This window comes from Vicugna pacos, chromosome 13, assembly GCF_048564905.1.
Source record: "Vicugna pacos chromosome 13, VicPac4, whole genome shotgun sequence".
Classification (NCBI taxonomy): Eukaryota; Metazoa; Chordata; class Mammalia; order Artiodactyla; family Camelidae; genus Vicugna; species Vicugna pacos.
In genome coordinates, this window is record NC_132999.1 from 43804227 (window position 1) to 43821709 (window position 17483).

General features: G+C 45.5%; 1 protein-coding gene across 1 annotated transcript in view; it reads left to right on the forward strand.

Moving 5' to 3' along the window:
* The window catches only part of CSMD2 (CUB and Sushi multiple domains 2), a 576739-nt gene that overhangs the window by 299980 nt on the left and 259276 nt on the right, over positions 1-17483 (forward strand). Inside the window, exon 11 of the mRNA XM_072974827.1 lies at positions 1236-1357. Coding sequence (XP_072830928.1) covers positions 1236-1357 — 122 coding nt within the window. The remainder of the gene's footprint in view (positions 1-1235; positions 1358-17483) is intronic.

Consider the following 17483-nt stretch of genomic DNA (forward strand, 5'->3'; position numbering starts at 1 on the left):
TCTTAGACATTATTCTCTCCCCACACTCCGCCTGGCCTGTAAGAGGCACTCAATAAATTTGGGAATGAAATGAGTGTAGGCATGAGCATGTGAAATCACAAGAGATTAATTATTTCCTGGAGCTGGGGAGCCTCCTTCCCAGACCCTCCTGGGCAGGGTTTCCAGGGAAAGGTTTATCACAGCACTGTCTGCACACAGAGGGGAGTTCTAGAATATTTTGCCTCGTCAGAGGAGGCCCAGTTTGACACCACTTTCATTTTACATACTTAGGCTTGTTGCGTTTGCTCACTATTTCTTTACTGTTAGGCACTTTGCCTACAATTAGGATAAATTGCCATGTGGGCAGCAACAGAACAGGCTCATAGAACTCTTTATTAAAATAGCTGAGCGCCAACATTGAAGAATGAAGTGTCTGGAACTGAAGAACACGTTTTAAAGAAGGCAAACACCTAGGTACCATGTAGCACCTTAACTGTTATCAATCACTACTTAATCTAATTAGTTCAGAAGCTATTTTAAAGCGCTTAATTAGATTAAGCTGTGATTGATAACACTTTATATCTACTTGAGTAGAGCACTTCTTCTAATTCACCTTGAATCTTTATGCTTCCAGTTAAAAGCCTGTTTCGGGCATGTGCTGAGTGTGGGGAAGAGGTGGGGAAGTCCCTGATTGGCACGGACATCACTCTGGGTGCCTGGCACTGGGCGGTGCCAGGGGCCTCGGCAGAGAGTCCTTGGGCACAGACATTCTGATACCTAGTTGGGCGGTCTTGACAAGGACATGCTGAGATTCTCCTGCAGGAGGCCTGAGAGCAAGTGGGGAAACAGGTCAGCAGTGTATGAGGTGGGCAGCTTAGTAGGCTTGTAGGTGCCTGGGGCCCAACTAGCTTTAGGTCGACATGAGTAGGGCTAGCCCACACCTTCTTGGTAGAGATGAGCTGCTGGATCACAGTGGAGTCAGGGCAGGGGGGCTTGCTTAGCTTTACTGTGGAAGTTCATCACTGCCTAGAGAGCTGTGGGTCAGGGCATGTGTTGCCTATCCCTACCCTAGGGCTCGAGGAGCTTTGACTTCCTTTGAGCCTGCTGAGAACTAGGGGCAAAGGAAATAGGAAGTAGTTTACGTGTGGGGTGGGACTGTGCAGACTTCCATCTCCTCTGGGCTGGTGGTGGGAGGTGGGGATGGGAACTGGATCTAGTCTAAACTAAAATGCTTGTCTTTCTTCTCCTCTCTGCAGCCCGCATGTGTGATGCCCACCTCCGAGGCCCCTCGGGCATCATCACCTCCCCTAATTTCCCCATCCAGTACGACAACAACGCACACTGTGTGTGGATCATCACAGCACTCAACCCCTCCAAGGTAAGGCTCTTGGGGAGGATGGAGAGTGTCTCATGGGCAGGACTGGGTTGGGGACAGTTGTTCCACGAGGGATTTCAAGCCCAGAACTTGGTTGTGGTAGATTCTCTGCAGACAATGATTAAAATTTGTTTTTATTAAATATCAAGTAGATAAGACACATATCTGTAAAATATAAGATATAAAGAACATCAATACAACAAACACCTGGGTAGCCATCTCTCAGCTCAAGGAAAATTAAACAGCAGTTATCTTAGAGACATGTGTCCCTCACTAACCTCATTGCATTCTCTATCCCTCAAGTAACCATTACCTCAGTTGTGTACTTTCTTATTCCTTTGCTTTTCTTTATAGTCAGCACATAGGTGTGTAGCCCCCTAAAATACAATGTTTAGTATGCCAGCATTTGAACTTCATATAAATGTAATCATGTTGTATATAGTCTTAATGAGTTTCACTCAGAATTATGTCCTTAAGATTTATCTGTGTTGTTGTGTGCCATTTTGCACTGCTGTATACATCTTTTCATATCTTTTTTCCCCTTTAGTGGGTTTTTTCCTGTGAAGTACAATTGTTCTCTTATAAAGTTTACAAGTGTCTTGCCAACATCCACAAAACAATCTGTTGTGATCTTTATTTTAATTACACCAAAACTACAGATAAGTTGGAGAAGAACTGATATCTTCGTGATACTGAGTCTTCTAGTCCATGAATATGGTATATCTTTATTTACTTAGGGCTTCTTTAATATCTTTCAATAAACTTGTGTAATTTTTTTTCCATTACAGATCTTGTGTATTTCTTGATATATTTATTCCTAGATATCTTATATTTACTGTTGCTTTTATGAATCATATCTTTTAAAGTTTTATTTTCCACCTGTTTCTTGCATGGTGGTTAGAAATGCAATTAATTTTTATACTTTGATATTTGTATATAACAACTATTCTGCATTAATTTATCTGTGAATTCTTTGGGGTTTTCTACATAAAGACAATCATCATCTGCAGAGAATGATGGTTTTGTTTCTTCCTTTTCAATTCTTATACCTTTTCTTCAACCTTTTTCTTGCCTCAGTGTTCTGGCTAGAATTTCCAGTATAATGTCAAATAATTGTGATGAGGGTGGGTACTTTGGCCATTGATTGATGTTAAACAGAATATTTTACTTCTTTGCCATTAAGTAGATTGTTTGCTGAAGTCTTTCTTTTAATTTATAGTTTCTTCCTAATCCTGGTTTGCAAGAGCTTTTATTGTGAATGAATGTTGGGTTTTATTGAGCACCTTACTATTGATATAATCATATGATTTTCTCCCTTATTCTCCTGTGTGGTGAATTTTTCTAATGTTAAACTAACTTTGCATTCCTGGGATCAGCCCAACCTGGTCATTTAGTATTATCATTTTAAACATGCCTATATTTGATTTGTTAATATTTTGTATAGTAATTTGCTTCTAGTTTGTAATACACACACAAACACCTTTGCTAGATTTTTGTGTCAAGATATTGGTAGCCTCATAAAATGATTTGGAGAGTGTTTCCTCTCTTTCTATCCTATGTAGTTATTAGTGGAAGATTGAAATAAATTTTGCCTTAAAAATTTGGTGAAGCTTTCAGCAAAACTATCTGGGTCTGGTATTCCTTTGTTGGAAGAGTTTTAAACTATAGATTTAATACCTCTAATGACTAAAGAATTATTTAGATTATATTTTTTCTTGAGTCCATTTTATTAAATTTTCTAATTTATTGGTTACAAAGATGTACATATTATCTCTTATTATATCTTTATTTCCTTTTTCATGTTTAATATTGTATCTTTTTTAATCAATATTGCCAGACATTTCACATTTTGTTATTTTTCTAAAGGATTAATTTTGATTTTTTTAATTAAAATACTTCTTTTAATATATTTATTTTCTATTTCATTAATTTCTGCTCTCATCTGTATTTCTTCTCTTCTATTATATTTGTGTTTATTCTGTTATTCTTTTGATGCTTAATTTGTTATTGTTCGATCTTACTTAACCATTTAAGGCTATAAATTTCCCTCTAAGAACTATGTGGCTGCATTTCCACAGGTTTTGATGTGTAGTATTTCTGCTGGAGTTTACTTCTGAATATTTTCCAGTTTCCATTGCTCTTTTACCTTTCAACTATGAGTTATTTAGAAATATTTCTTAATTTTCAAACAAATGATTTTTTCCAACTATCTTTTTTTTTTTTTACTGATTCTAAAGCTTGTGGTCAGAGAACATTGTCTTAGTTGAATCATTTGAAATTTGTTGAGAAGTGCTTTTGAACCAGAAATGGTCGTTTTTCATATATATTCTGGGTGTGCTTGAAAAAATAAACTATTTTCATAGTTTTTGCATTCTAATATGTCCATTACATCAAGCATGTTAATTATGCTTGTATCTTTTTTTATCTTCATTGATTCTGTCTTCTTGATTGGTCAACTACAGAGGAAGACATATTAAAATCTCCCACTGTGATGGTGGGTTTGTCTATTATTCCTTGAAGTTCTGTCAATTTTTTGCTTTATATGTTTTGAGACTGTGTTATTGGAGCATACAAGTTGAGAATTATGCATCTTTATGGCGAATTGAACTTTTTCAAAAATAATTGTGTAATGACTCTATTTTTAGTAGTTTTTTACCTTAAAGCTTCCCCCACCCCAGCTGTTGTCTTAGCTTTCTGTTGGTTTTTGTCTGATAAATCTTTTCTACTCTCTTGCTTAAAACCTTTCTGCTTTTTTATGCTTCATATATGTTTTGTGTATAGCTGGATTTTTTTTAAATCCACTCTGACAATCTGTCTTTTTTAACTAGAAAAGTTAGGCCATTTAAATTATACACTAATTCTATCCTTAGAAATATGAATATGCATATGTTGTAAAGTCTAATATAAATAGCAGTTTTATATTCCTCCTGAAAAGTCAAAGGTCTTGGAACACTATTACTTTAATTACTCCCTCCCAATTTATACTCTATGATGTTTATATTTTCACTTTGCCTCACTTTTGCTCAGAAGTCATTCTTGTTATTGTTTAATAAAACCAGTGTCCATATAGATTTACACACATATTTACTACTACTTTGTTCACCATTCCTTCTTGTATATCAGTCCTTCTCTATGGAATTCTTTCTTTCTGTCCAAAGTACATGCTTTAGAATTTATTTCCCTATTGATGACAAACTTTCTTAGTTCTTATTTGTCTTAAAATGTCTGTTCTCCCCCTTGTTATTGAAAGAACACTGGTATTCATGAGATATTCAATTCTTGGTTGATAATTACATTCTCTTTCCACATGGAAATATTATTCCAATGTCTTCTAGCTTCCATTGTTACTGTAAGTTTATTATCATTCCTTTGTGTGACATTCTTCTGGCTGCTGTTATGGTCTTTTCCTTGTTTTTAGTGTTCTACAATTTCACTATCATATGTATAGTTGTGGATATTTTAGTATTTGTCCTTTTTAATTTTATTAAGCTTCTTGAATCTATGTATTGCATTTTTCATCAGTTTGGGAAAAAATTTAGCCATTATCTGTTTCAGCTGTTGGTTCTCCTTTATCCTCTCTCTTTACTGCTTCTGGAAGTCTGACAAGGCATGTTAATATCTCTTATTCTATCTTCTTTGTTTCTTAATTTCTATCATTTTTCTCTCTTAAACTCTGTTCAATAATTCTCTATTCAGTTATGTCTAATCTCTGTTGAATTCATTCACTGAAGATTTATTTTAAATTCAAATATCATCATTTTCAGTTTATGAAATCCTATTTTGTCCTTTTTCAAATGCTTCTTGATCTTATTCTGGAGTCTCTTGCTCCTTACACATGTTTAAATCTTTAACTATTTAAATATATTAAACACATTTATTTTATATTCTGTGTCTATTAATCCCAGTATATGAAATCGGCAAATTTCACTCTGTTGCCTGTTGTTTCTCACCTGTTGCCCTGAGAACCAAGTTTCTTTCTTTGTTTTGTAATTTTTGACTATGTGGTTAGAATTATAAACTTTGTGGGAATTCTTTGAGACCTGGGTAGAAGGTGATTTATTTGCTTCTGCTCAGTGCCTGGGGGCATTACCAGCTAGATACCTCTTCAGTCTAAATTCTTAGTATGAGGTTTCAAACCATCCAAGTAATATAAAGACTGCAAACCCCTGTGAAGGGAGACTTATCATGATGGAGTCTTAGGGGAAGTTTTCTGTTGACTGATCACTCAGTGTTAAAGTCTGAGATAAACAATCAGCCTCCAGATCCATCCAGAGGGTATCAGTGTCATATGAGAAAGAAGACAGGCTTATTTCTAGTTCATCTTCACACAAGGGTTCAGCTTTAACTAGCCCAGCTTTGTTCAGGGGTGTCACCTGAGAGTTCCCAACTCTGTTGGGCCCTGCCCTTTGTCTCCTACTCCCTCTTCCCCACAAGGTCCTGAAAACCAAAGCTCTACTTCACCAGTTTTTTTAAATGCTCTCAAGGTCAAAGTCAGCTTCATGTTTTGAATCATATTTTGCCTGTCTACATTCACAAAGTTTGGACTCCAAGAACTCTTATTAAGTTAGTTTTCTCAGGCTGTCATAACAAAATATAATAGATTAGGTGGCCTTAACAAGAGACATCTATTTTCTCACAGTTCTAAAGGCTAAAAGTCCACGATCAAGGTACCAGCAAATTTGGTTTCTGGGGAGGGCTCTTCCCAGCTTGTAGATGGCCTCCTTCTCACTGTGTCCTCATGGCCTTTCCTCTGTGAATGTGCAGAGAGAGACTTTCTGGTGTCGCCTCTCCTCTTTTAAGGACTCCAATCCTATTGGATTAGGGCCCCACCCTCATGAGTTCATTTAACCTTAATTACCTTCCTAAAGGCCCTATCTCCAAATATCATCACACTGGGGATTAGGGCTTCAAGAGATGAATTTAAGGAGGATACAGTTCAGTTCACAACACTTACTAACTTGTAAAAAGCTTTTTTTTGTTCTTTTGAAATTTGACTCAACATTTTAAAATTATTTGCTCAAGAATGCCGAGGACCACAGTACTTGGAACCCTGGAAACAAATTTCCTCTGCAAGGCATTTTACAAAGAAAGATTCATATTTTATCAAATCATTTGATGATGAACTTAGGAAATGGAGAAGCATGCTTCACTTCAGTCACACAGAGGGGAAGACAGAGGCTAAAGCAGAAGAAGGTCATATTACTAGGAAGTTCATAAGTTGTTGACTAGAGGGCTCCCTCTTGGACATTGTTGAAGATGCTTATCTCTGTTTTCTTTTGAACCTGAAGGTGGAGAACACGGGGACGTGTAAGTAAGGCCTGAGAATTTTCTGAGAAACAATTTGATTTACCCTCAGAAGGCCTAACCTTGGCTGGTGTGTGGTGGTCAATGGCCCCATATTGGCCACTACCCTACCTGTCCTGCAGGAGATCACACCAACCTGGGTTTCTCCAGGCATCCCCTCTGAAGGGCACTCTTTCAGAGTCAAGTTGTGCAGAAGGGTGTTCTTAGCATCTTTATGGGTTCTTGGTGGGCAACAGGTAGTGATGGGAGAGCCCAGGAGGGCTGAAGGGACTTCCTTACTGACACCACACAGGAGGAGAGCCAGGGAGCATATGGTGTAAAAAGGGGAGTGTAAGTGTAGAAACTCGAAGTCTAAGACTGAAGCATCGGAGCTGCCTTCCTGCAAACAGCAGGGGAAATGATATTGTGTTCCTATCCCTGTCCACTGGCTCACAGGAGAGATATAAGTGTGTCCAACTACTGCTTGTCCAGTTACCTTTGGGACATCTCCTTTAGCAAAACTCACAGCCTCTCCAAGTTCCCAATATGTTTTCTGAGATGAGCATTTATTGACCATGGGTATGACCTCTGCCCTTGAGGAACACACACATAGGAGAGAATTCATGCATGTAAATGTAAAGCTAGAGTTTGGATAAGTGCTAATGGAGGTGTGTCCAGAGTGCTACAGGAATATCTAGGAAACAGCTCCTAACTGGAAGGTCAGGGGATTTTTCACAAAGGAGATGACATTTGAGCAGGATCTTGAAGGATGAGTAAGCTTAGTAATCAGTGCCTCAGAGTGGAAACATGTGCAAAGGCACTGAGGTTTGGACCAGCCTCTTAGAACTGAAAATAATTCAACATGCCTATACCAAGATGAGGCTGGAAAGGTTAGCAAGATTTAAATCTCAGTGAACCCACCTGCTTGGGAGAGAGGCTTGGGTTTTATCCTGAAACAGATTTTTAAGGGTAGATGTCTTAGGCTGGTAGTAACAATAATAGCTATCTCTTACCGTAAGCCTATCCTGTGCCAAGCACTGAGCTAGGCCTGCTGTATAAATTACTTCATTTCCTTCTCTTTGTAGCACAGTTAATTAGGTTTTAATAGATCTGTCTGAAGGATGAAGAAACTGAACCATGGATACGTTAAAGGTTGGGAAACTTAGTCATAGCACATAACCAGTGAGTGGCAGCTCTGGGATTAAAACCCAGTCTTCCTGGGCCCACTGTCCATGAATTTAAGTTGTCGTGCTGTGCTGCTGGATGGAACAAGGTCTCAGCGGAGATGGGAGGCACTGGGACTGACAGCACTGGAATCAGCCTTGGGAAGGATGAGGGCCACTCTTTCTTCAGCACCAGAGCAATAGCAGGAAGGTCTGAATTTTTGAAAGATGACTCTGGCAGCAGTGGAGATATTGGAGAGGGACACTGGAGGGAGTGAGACCCATTAGGGGGCTGAAGCAGTTACCCAAGTAAGAAAAGTGGAGTCATCAAACAAGCCTTTGGAAACGTGGAAGGGGAGACAGATTGAAGAGGAATTGAGGGACTGGGATGGGACTTGGTGGCTGATTGGATGTGAAGATGGAGGGAGAAGGAGAGGTTTCATTCAACATAGGGTCCCAAGTGACCAACATAGTGCCTGGCGTACAGTGGGCACTCAGTAAACATGTACTCAGTGAACAAATGGATGATGACGCAATGCTTTCTGACTTGAACCAATGGGAGGCTTTAAAATGAAATAACAAGAGGAGGAACATGCTTGGCAGCAGTCAAGAAGGAAACATGGTGCATTTGGCATGCCTGAGTTTCATCCAATGATGTGTAGATATACTGGTTGGAAACTGGATACATCTGGGTTCAAGAGAGAGGCTTGAGTGTTCTTTCATCAGCATACGGTTGGAAACAGAAGTTTACGGAATGGACATCACTTCTTGGAAGAGCATAGAGAGTGAGAAGATTCAGAATGGATCTGAGGACGCCATCCTTACAGATGAGAGAGATCCAGCAAAAGAAACAGAAAGAGCAGTAGGCGTGGCTTTTACAGGAAGCATCTCCAACCAGGATATGTCTGACAATGGCGATGATGGAAAAGGTCTTGTTGGAAAAGGACTGGAAAGAGATCATTGGTTTTGGCCTTGGAAGAAGACCTTTCATTGGAGCTTTGGGGGCAGAAACAACAGTGGAATGGGAAGTGAACAGATGAAGTGGGGGTGGCTTTAGAAGCCAGGCATGTACACGGCCCTTTTAATAACTTCATGATGAAGTGAAGAAAGGAGGAAGGGCACGGAAGGGAAACAGGGTGGGACAGAAAGCTTGGGGCGACTCTAGTGTTTGTTTGTTTGTTCAGGATGTTGGAATTTTTGAGTATGTTTGTAGGCTGAGGGCAAAGAGAGTAAACAGGAAAGAGTGAAGATGTAGGAGAAAGAGGATGGTGAGTGAAGGGAGAGCAAGTTGGACTGAGAACGCAGGGGCTCCCTTCACAAGGAGCAAGGGCTGAGAGTTTGGCCTGCTGGAGTGTAGAATGGATCATGTGCCCCTTGGTCTCCTTATAATCATGGACTGATCACGCATCCCAGGCATCTGTATGTGTGTGGGCGTGAGGAACTTCCTGGAATTTCATACCCCTTATAGGACCTCCTGGCTGAGCTTGAGAGGGAACTGGGACTGTTCCAGACTAGGCACCCAAGGGTGATAGGAAGGTCCAAAAAGAGAAACAAAATGATCTGGCGTAGGAATGTCTGAGAACCTGCGTCAGGATCCTAGCATTGACTGAACACCGCCAGGCTGTGCAGCTCTGCGCGGTGGGAGCAAGAACGGACAGTCGTACTGGGGAGACAGGCGAAGGGTATGTCTCTACTCAATAAACTAAGAATGAAAGAGCTAAAACCACCTGGTCCATCTTCCTGGAAGCTTGGCAGGTTCATGGAAAAGAGAAAAGAAAAGCTCAGAGCAAGTGATGCTGGCCCACTCCACACACAGCACCACATTCTCGCTCTGATGGAGATGCTCTTGAGAAACGTGAGCCACACCCTGGCCAGCTGGGCTGTCTTAGTTTTTGTAGTCATTCTGCCCACGATAGTAGTTCCCAAATTTGGTTAATCATCAAAAATACCTGGAGAGACTTTAAAGACACACATTCCTAAGCTCTTTCCTCAAAGATCTGATTCAGTGGACCTGGAATTGGGAATCTGGAACCTGTGTTTGTCAAGAGCATCCTGGTGGTTCTGACCAGCCTAGGTTATGTGATAAATAACAACCCTCCTCCCTCCCAGTGATGCACACAGCGGCCACCCGCCCCGCCCCCCTCAAGTAGCCTCCGCCACACTGAACTCCTGGTTCATGGACACGCCTGGCCCCTTGAGACCTCTGTCCAGCACATCCTATCCCTTGTGCCTTCCCCTCTCCTCCGGGCAAATTCCTACCCCCGTCTGAGACACGGATCAGATAGCTGCTATTCGGAGAAGCCTTCCTAACTCCACCAGGTCTTAGTCCTGCTGCTGTAGCCCTTCAGTAGCATCTTCTGTCTGCACGTGTGTATCACGTTGTACCGTGTTTACAGTCTCTTTCTCCCGTAGTTCATGAGCACCCTGAAAGCAAGGGTGGCATTCTGTTTATTTCTCCCACAGTCAGAACAGCGCCTGGCACCGAGGAGGAGCTCAGTAGATGTTTGAATACATCAATAATTGATGGAGGAGACCTGTCTCTGGGTCAGTAGCTTCTCCTGGTATGACCCCGCCCATACTGGTCCCCAGAGCCTCCTGTGTTAGGACTTTGAACAACGTAGCTGATGAAATTTCCATGGTCAGGACTGAAACCCAGACCTGGGTCAGTGCCCCCCACCTGCACACATCTGCCTTTCCTCCACAGCTTCTCGTATCAACTCAAGACATAGGATTCAATTTGCATGTGATCCTCACTGGATTTGATCAGGACAGTTAATCCACCTTTGCTAGAAAAGAAGTAAAAGGGAGGCAGGAGAGAAAGAGAGAGATGGGAGGGAGAAGGAGGCGGCCTGGAAGAGGGAGGGAAAGGAATGTGAATTTCATGAACTTCAAAGCCAAAGTTAACAGCCTTTTGATTATTCACTCCTTGGGGGTTGTCAGTGTCACTCTTCCCTTTGTAGACCCAAAGAACTGAGAAATAACTCTCCAGGCAGCGATCAGTCTCTCCTGCAAATGTCAGGAACCCATGTGTTGGCCCATTTGTTCACTGACTTATCCATTCAGCAAACATTTCCTCTTGCGCTCTCTGTGCTGGGCCCCATGCGAGATGCTGGCTGGTGATCAGAGAGGTTGTCTCTCAGTGGCCCCACAGCTCATCCCTCATGATTGGGCTGCTCTGGAGGGGACCCTTTCAAGGCTTCCTCTGAGTCTAAACCTGATTGCTCTCCTCTTTCCAGTTGTCATCACTTCCCAGCAGACTTGGCATTCCTCTTCCCCTAGAGCCGGTCCCCTCACCCCTCCTCTCTCCGGGAACACAAGCCCTGCTCCCTCCTCTAGCCAGGACTTTGTGCCCCTCACATCTGCCCCAACCCCGGGCTCCCCTGACTGCAGCACTCTGCAGCCTGCACTGTTTCCCACGTACTGTGTGTCTCCTCTTCTTGGTCGTGAGCTCTCAGGACGGTGGCCGAGTTTGTCTTGCCTCTGTTGCCTCTCCAGAGCCCAGCACTTGGCAAAAGCATGTTAACTGCTGAATGAATAAGTGGATATATGAACCCATCAATTAATGAGTGAGTGAGTCAATGAATGGATAAAACGGGCTGCTACTTTCAGAGCCACCAAAAGTAGACCTGAAGCAGTGACCAAAGTTCCAGAACCTCTGAAAGTTCTCAGTCTCTGCCCTTGGGCTTTCTTTCCCAACCTCCTCAAAAGCCCTCAGAGATGCTGGAGGCCTCTCTGCTTAACTCCTGAGGGTTCCAGTCAGCCCTCACCAGCCTCCCCTCCTCCCTACCCTGAGAGCCACTTCTCCAGCCCTGCCCTTGGTCCTTAGCAAGACCCGGGCAGGAGTCACCATTCAGGCCAAGCCCAGGGAAATGGTATTCCCTTCCTTTCATGGAGCTAATAGTCAGGCTGACAGCAGCATTAGTAAACTGAGGCTGGGGGGCTGTGGTCAGCCCTCAGGAGCTGAGAGAAGTGCTCTGAAGAGGAACAGGGAAGTAGGCCTGGAGCAGAGGACTGTGGAGGGGCTCTGCCTAGCTGGGAAGGAGCAGGGGAAGGCCATGTAAAGCCTAGGGTTTCCAGGCCAAGAAGCTGAACTTTATCCCGAGGTTCAACAGTTGGTCAACTTTTCTGTGGTGACAAAAGCCTTTCTTCAAAACCTGTAGTCATTGGGTTGTAATTGACTGGAGTTGCAGAAAACTCCTCCACAGAAGCTTAAACAAAACACAGATTATTTTCTTCACATACTAAAGGTCCAGAAGTGGAGAGTCCAGGGAGGGATGGTTTTGTAATTCTCTCAGTGTCTCTAGCATCTTCTGTTTTCCCCTCTGCATCCTTTGCATGTGGCTCTTATCCTCATGGTCACAAGAAGGCTGCTTCACCTCTGTCCTCACATCTGTCTTCCAGGAAAGCAAGGAGAAAAGAGGGAAAATGCCCTGAGGACTCCTCAGCTCAGGTCTCATTGCCCAGAATCCTGTCACTTAGATATCCTTAGCTCTGAGGTTAGCCATTGTCACACTCTAAACAAAGCCAGCATTCTATTAAGAATGGGAAACAGTGGAAGAGACATTGAGTAAACCCTTGTCTATGTCTGTCACAAAATTCCCAAACATGAACTAGATAAAAAGGAATTGCTTTGGTTGGAGCAAGGCCCTGCCCACTCTGGCTCTCTTCCCACCTTTTTTGGTGACCCCTATATTACCTTTATGGAACCCTGGGGTGCCTGGGAACCCAGTTTGAAAACCATTGCTCTAGGCCAGAGGTTGGAAAACTTTTTTTGTAAAGAGGCAGATAATAAATATTTTAGGCTTTCAGGGCCATGTGAGGTTTTATTGCACATTCTTCTTTCTAGTGGATTATTTATTTTTTAACCCTTTAAAAATGTAAGATCACTTCTTAACTCAAGGGGCCATACAAAAAACAGGCCACAGGCCAGATCTGGCCCAAGGGCCATAGTTTTCCACCCACTGCTGTAAGGGATTGCGGGCACAGGGTTTTTGGTACAAAGTGAAAGCTGGGCAGCAGAGGCCAGAGCCCAGCTAGGAGGAGGAGGTACAAATGCAGTCACTGGACAGAACCTCAGTCTAGGTCTCTTGGGACTCCTGCTTCCCAAAATATGCCCGTGAGCTGTCAGATCCTCTGCAGACTCGCCAAGACCTTGCGCACAGGCTGGCCAGACTGGGGTCCCTGTCCTCTGGCTGGTTCTGGACAGTGCTCAGGAAGCAAGGACTGTCCCCTGGAACCCAGAGTGGTCGTCCTCCATGGTCTCACTCCCACCCCCCATGGCTCTCAGGAAAGGCGGCAGTGTGCTGAGGGGTGCAGTCTACAGGACTCCCTCCCCTCCCGCCCACTGCAGTGAACACAGCTGCAGTCTCCCTTGCGCCCTCCTCCCACCCCTGGACCCTGCACCAGCCTCCCGGCAGGTCTCTCTGCCTCCAGCCGTCTCTCTGGGCTGAGTTATAGCCCCACCCCACCACCCATCTCCACTCTAAAGTCCAGACTGCTTGCTCTGTCCTGCCAGGCAAAAGCCAACTGCAGACTCAGCCAGGCTGCTCTCCAGCCCCTGCCAGGCTGCTCTCCAGCCCCCGCCTCTCCACACTGCCCTACCTCCGCTGCCCTCCCTGCTCCTTGCTCCCCTGTTCACTGCTCAGAGCATCTCCTGGACTGAGCTCACACCCTTCATCCTGCAGGAACCAGCCCGCCCACCCTCTCCATGCAAACACCTTTCATCTCTCCCTCCTTCCAGAACTTCCAGCACTCACCGTCTGCACCAAGCCCTTGGCATTCAGATTCTGCTCTAAACTGTCAGGCAAGTGAGATAACTTATGGGAAGCAGCTAGCTCGGTGCTTGGCACATGGCAGGTGCTCAGTAATTATGTCCTAGTGACGAGTTCGTTTACTCATTTCTCTAATGGGTGCAAATTGGATGTCTGAGCTGTGTACAAACGTGCCTCTTTGATCATGCCTATTTCATGTGCTGCTATTCTCCTGCCGCAGAAAGACACTTTGCCAGCTTGATTAATCTGCATGTTAGTTAATGAATCATTATAGGAGTCTGTCTTTAAACAAAGGCCAAAAAGAAGGGAAAAAAATTAAAAAGCACCGGTATGTGATGCACTGGAGGGCCCATCCCACAGCTTCAGCGTTGTATATGTTGCGCAGTCTAATTGGTGTAATTATCTCCTATGTTAGGGTCAGATGCGCTAAAATGCAGCTCACATCAATGGCTGCTCTAATCAGCAATGTGAATCATTTTGTGGCTCAGGGTTCTGGCCTTCACAGCAATGCTTTCCCATGATAGGCATGGTAATCGCCCGCTCCCTTTCTTGGCGGTGGCTTGGTGAGCCCGTGTCCTTGGCCCCAAGGCTGGCTGGATGAGGTGATGGTGGTGAGAAGGTGCAGCCAGAACCCTGACTCCCCACAAAGGCAAGACCCCTCCATCTGCAGAAGCCACCACTGGCCTGGCAGGATTGTATATGCAGCAAGTGTTGCCTGAGATGCTGGGATCCAGAAAAAGAGCTTAGGTAAGGTTGAGAGGATAAGTTACGGTCCCTTGTGGACCTGAGACCTCACCGGGATGCTGTCAGGCAGTTGAGCAGGGGGCCAAGAGCCTGGCCTCTGGCTGCCTGAGGGGTCCCAGTTCTACCACTGAGCTGTGTGGTCTTAGGCGAGCTGCCTGAGGTTTCTGTGCTGGGCTTTCCCCTTTGTAAAATGGAAGCATTCACGGCAGCTATGGTTGTGAGTCTTCCGTGAGCTGATGAGTGTAAAGTGTGCAGAACAGAGTCGAGTGTGTTGTAGGTGTCAGCGCTTGTAGTGACGAAATCTCTCAAGAGAAGATGCTCCAAAACTGTGATTAAGTGTCTTAAAGAACCTCCTAGACCAGGGGTCAGCAAACTACCACCTCTGAGCCAAGTCCAGTTTGTGGCTTGTTTTCATAAACTCTGTTGTAGTGGAACCCAGCCTTGCGCATTCGTGTATATGTATCAGTGTGATGCATTATGGCCATACGTGCTACGTGGATGTATGCAGCCATGGCTCCATTCACGCTATGACAGCAAAGGTGGGTCGTTGGATCAGACATCATATGGAAAGCACAGGGGCAAATAATTACTACCAGGCCCTTTACAGGAACAGTTTGCCGACCTTTATTCTAGATAATAGTTTCTGTGAGGGTCCAAGAGCCTAGCAATCAGTCCATGCTGGAGTCGGGAAAGTTTTGGAAAACATTCTTCTGTTTGATGTTGTCTGAGCCCCTGGCATGGGCCTGGCACCCTGGCAGGTTCTGATGGTTTGAGGCCATGAGACCTGGTCCCAGCCCTCCTGGAAGTTCATGGTGTAGTGGAAGACCAGGGAAACAGAGCAGTCACAGTTTGGCAGGTGAGTCCTGACATGGAGAGGAGAGAAAGGACAATCAGGAAGTGCTTGGACCAGGACTCAAGGATGTGGAGACATTGTTAGGGGAGCCAGGGGTGAGGGAGGAGTCTGTGCAAACCAGAGTTATGAACAGCCCGTCAAAAGAGGTGTCACACGTGCTGTGTGGTGCAAGGGCCCCTCCTTGTGTGTCAGGCTAGGGAATGATGACATAGGGCAGGACCGGGGAGGGTCAGAGATGGGAAGGAGCGTCCAGCCTGAGCAGATGATCCCACAGTGGTGTCGCTGGTCCTCAGGGGATGTGGGAGGTGAGCTTGCCTGCTCGGTGGGAAAACCAGAAGGAAGGCTTCCCCACTCACTGCAGGTTGCCCACTGTCATACGTGTGCAAAGAACCAAGAGGGATTTTTATCATCAGGGTCTAGTATTTTTGTCAAAATTGTCTGAGAGCTTGAAGAAGGAATCCTTTCCTCACTCTACTTGCATACCACTGGTGACAGGGTGCTCACTACCTCTGAATGCGATCCTTTTCATTGTGGACGGTTCTGACCATCACGGAACTGGTTCTCAGCCCCTTGTTATCTCCACGTTCTGCCCTTGGAGCTGGGCAGGGTTACTGCTGCTCCTGCCTCTGCCCCTCCCGAGTGTCTCTTTTCAGTATCAGGGTCAGTATCCCCAAACTCCTCCATCCCCTGTTCTTTAGCAGACCCCAGCACTGCCTGCTACAAACCCACATCCTCCCTGACCTACAGGATTCTACAGCCCAGGGATCGGTCTGTCTTCCACCATTCGTCAATGCGATTGTTCCTAAAACAAAAATCTCACGCCCTACTTTTACTTACAACTTTTCCATGATTCCCCCCTTGCCTTTAGGACTAAGCCCAAATCCTGAGTGTGACAGATAGCCCCTCCTAATCTGGCTCCTCCCGCTCCTCTCACGTCACCACCCTCTGCTTCCCTCTCAGGGAAACAACTCGAGATTGACTGGGAGTCTCTGGACAAGTCACGCGCCCCACACCTCTGCCGTGCACCTGCTCTCCCCTCTGCCTGAATTACTTTCCCTCCCTTCTCCATTTATTGAGCTCTGGTCCATCTCCCAAACTCAGCCTGGGCTTCGTGTCCTCCAGGAAGCCCCCTCTAGCCTCCCCCCAGTAAGTGGCCCCCCGCCTCCCTATCCATCCATCTGTGCTCACGGACACGCCTCTGCAAAGAGGCTCCTCGCTGTGATTCCCACGCCCCGTGCAGCGGGGAGCTGGGGGCCTGCACACGCGGCACCAGCCTCGTGAGCAAATGCAGCAGCAGTTTCCTTCTGAGGCACCTAGAGGCACCTTGGGGTGAGGCTCTGCTGGGCTGTTTGTTTTGGACAGAGGGGGCCTGCACAACTGGGAAAGACCACCCACGGGAACTCGCTACCCCTTGGGTCATAGAATAGAAAAAAAAGCAGCACCTTCAGCCTCCCTGCTGGGAGACTGAAGATCTTCATCAGACCCAAACCAGGCTGAAATGGACAAAGAGAGGCCAGACTGGTGTTAGGAGAGGTTCCTCTGTGTGTCCTTTCTTTGTGAGTGACATCATCACCCACCACCCAGTTGTCCAAGCCAGAGACCTGCGAGTCACCCCAGATCCCCCCACATCCATCCAGTCACAGAGTCTTGAAGATCCAGGACCTCTCTCCCTCTTCCATCCCCATCACTCTCCCACACTGCTCACCTGACTCCCGCTAAATCCTCGCCCTGTCCTCCCTTCTGCCACATCAGTTTCCACATGAGCAGCCAGACTGATGTTCCTCTCCAACACCTCAGTGTCCCTGTTACCCTCCCCCGAGCTGAACCCCAGCCCCCTGGGGCAGGAGGGATGTGAGATCCTCTGGACCTCCCTCTAGGCAAACTTCTCAAGTCCTGGGCCTTCTTGAGTCACCTCCTGCGCTGAAAGCCCAACCGTGTTGTCCCCCAGCATGAAGCAGCTGGCAGCTGTGCTTAGTCCATGGACCTGCATTGACAGACACTGAACACTTGTTCTGGAATGTTCCATCTCTGCCACGGCTCAAGCCTTGTGCACCTGACCTGTTCCCCTCCTTGCATCCATCCTCCTTGGGCCTGACAGTCTTCCATAGCCTTCAGAATCCTCACCACCCCCATCACGAACAGTCTCCCCTCCTCCCCACACCAGGGCCCGGGGAGCCACAGGCCCTCGCCCTGGCGTCTGTCACCAGCTGTTGTGGTTATCAGTTTACTTTTCTGTCTCTCCTGCGCACCGAGGGCAGGAACCGTGTGGTGCTCACTGTTGAAACCCCACCTCCTAGGCTGGCATATGGCAAGTG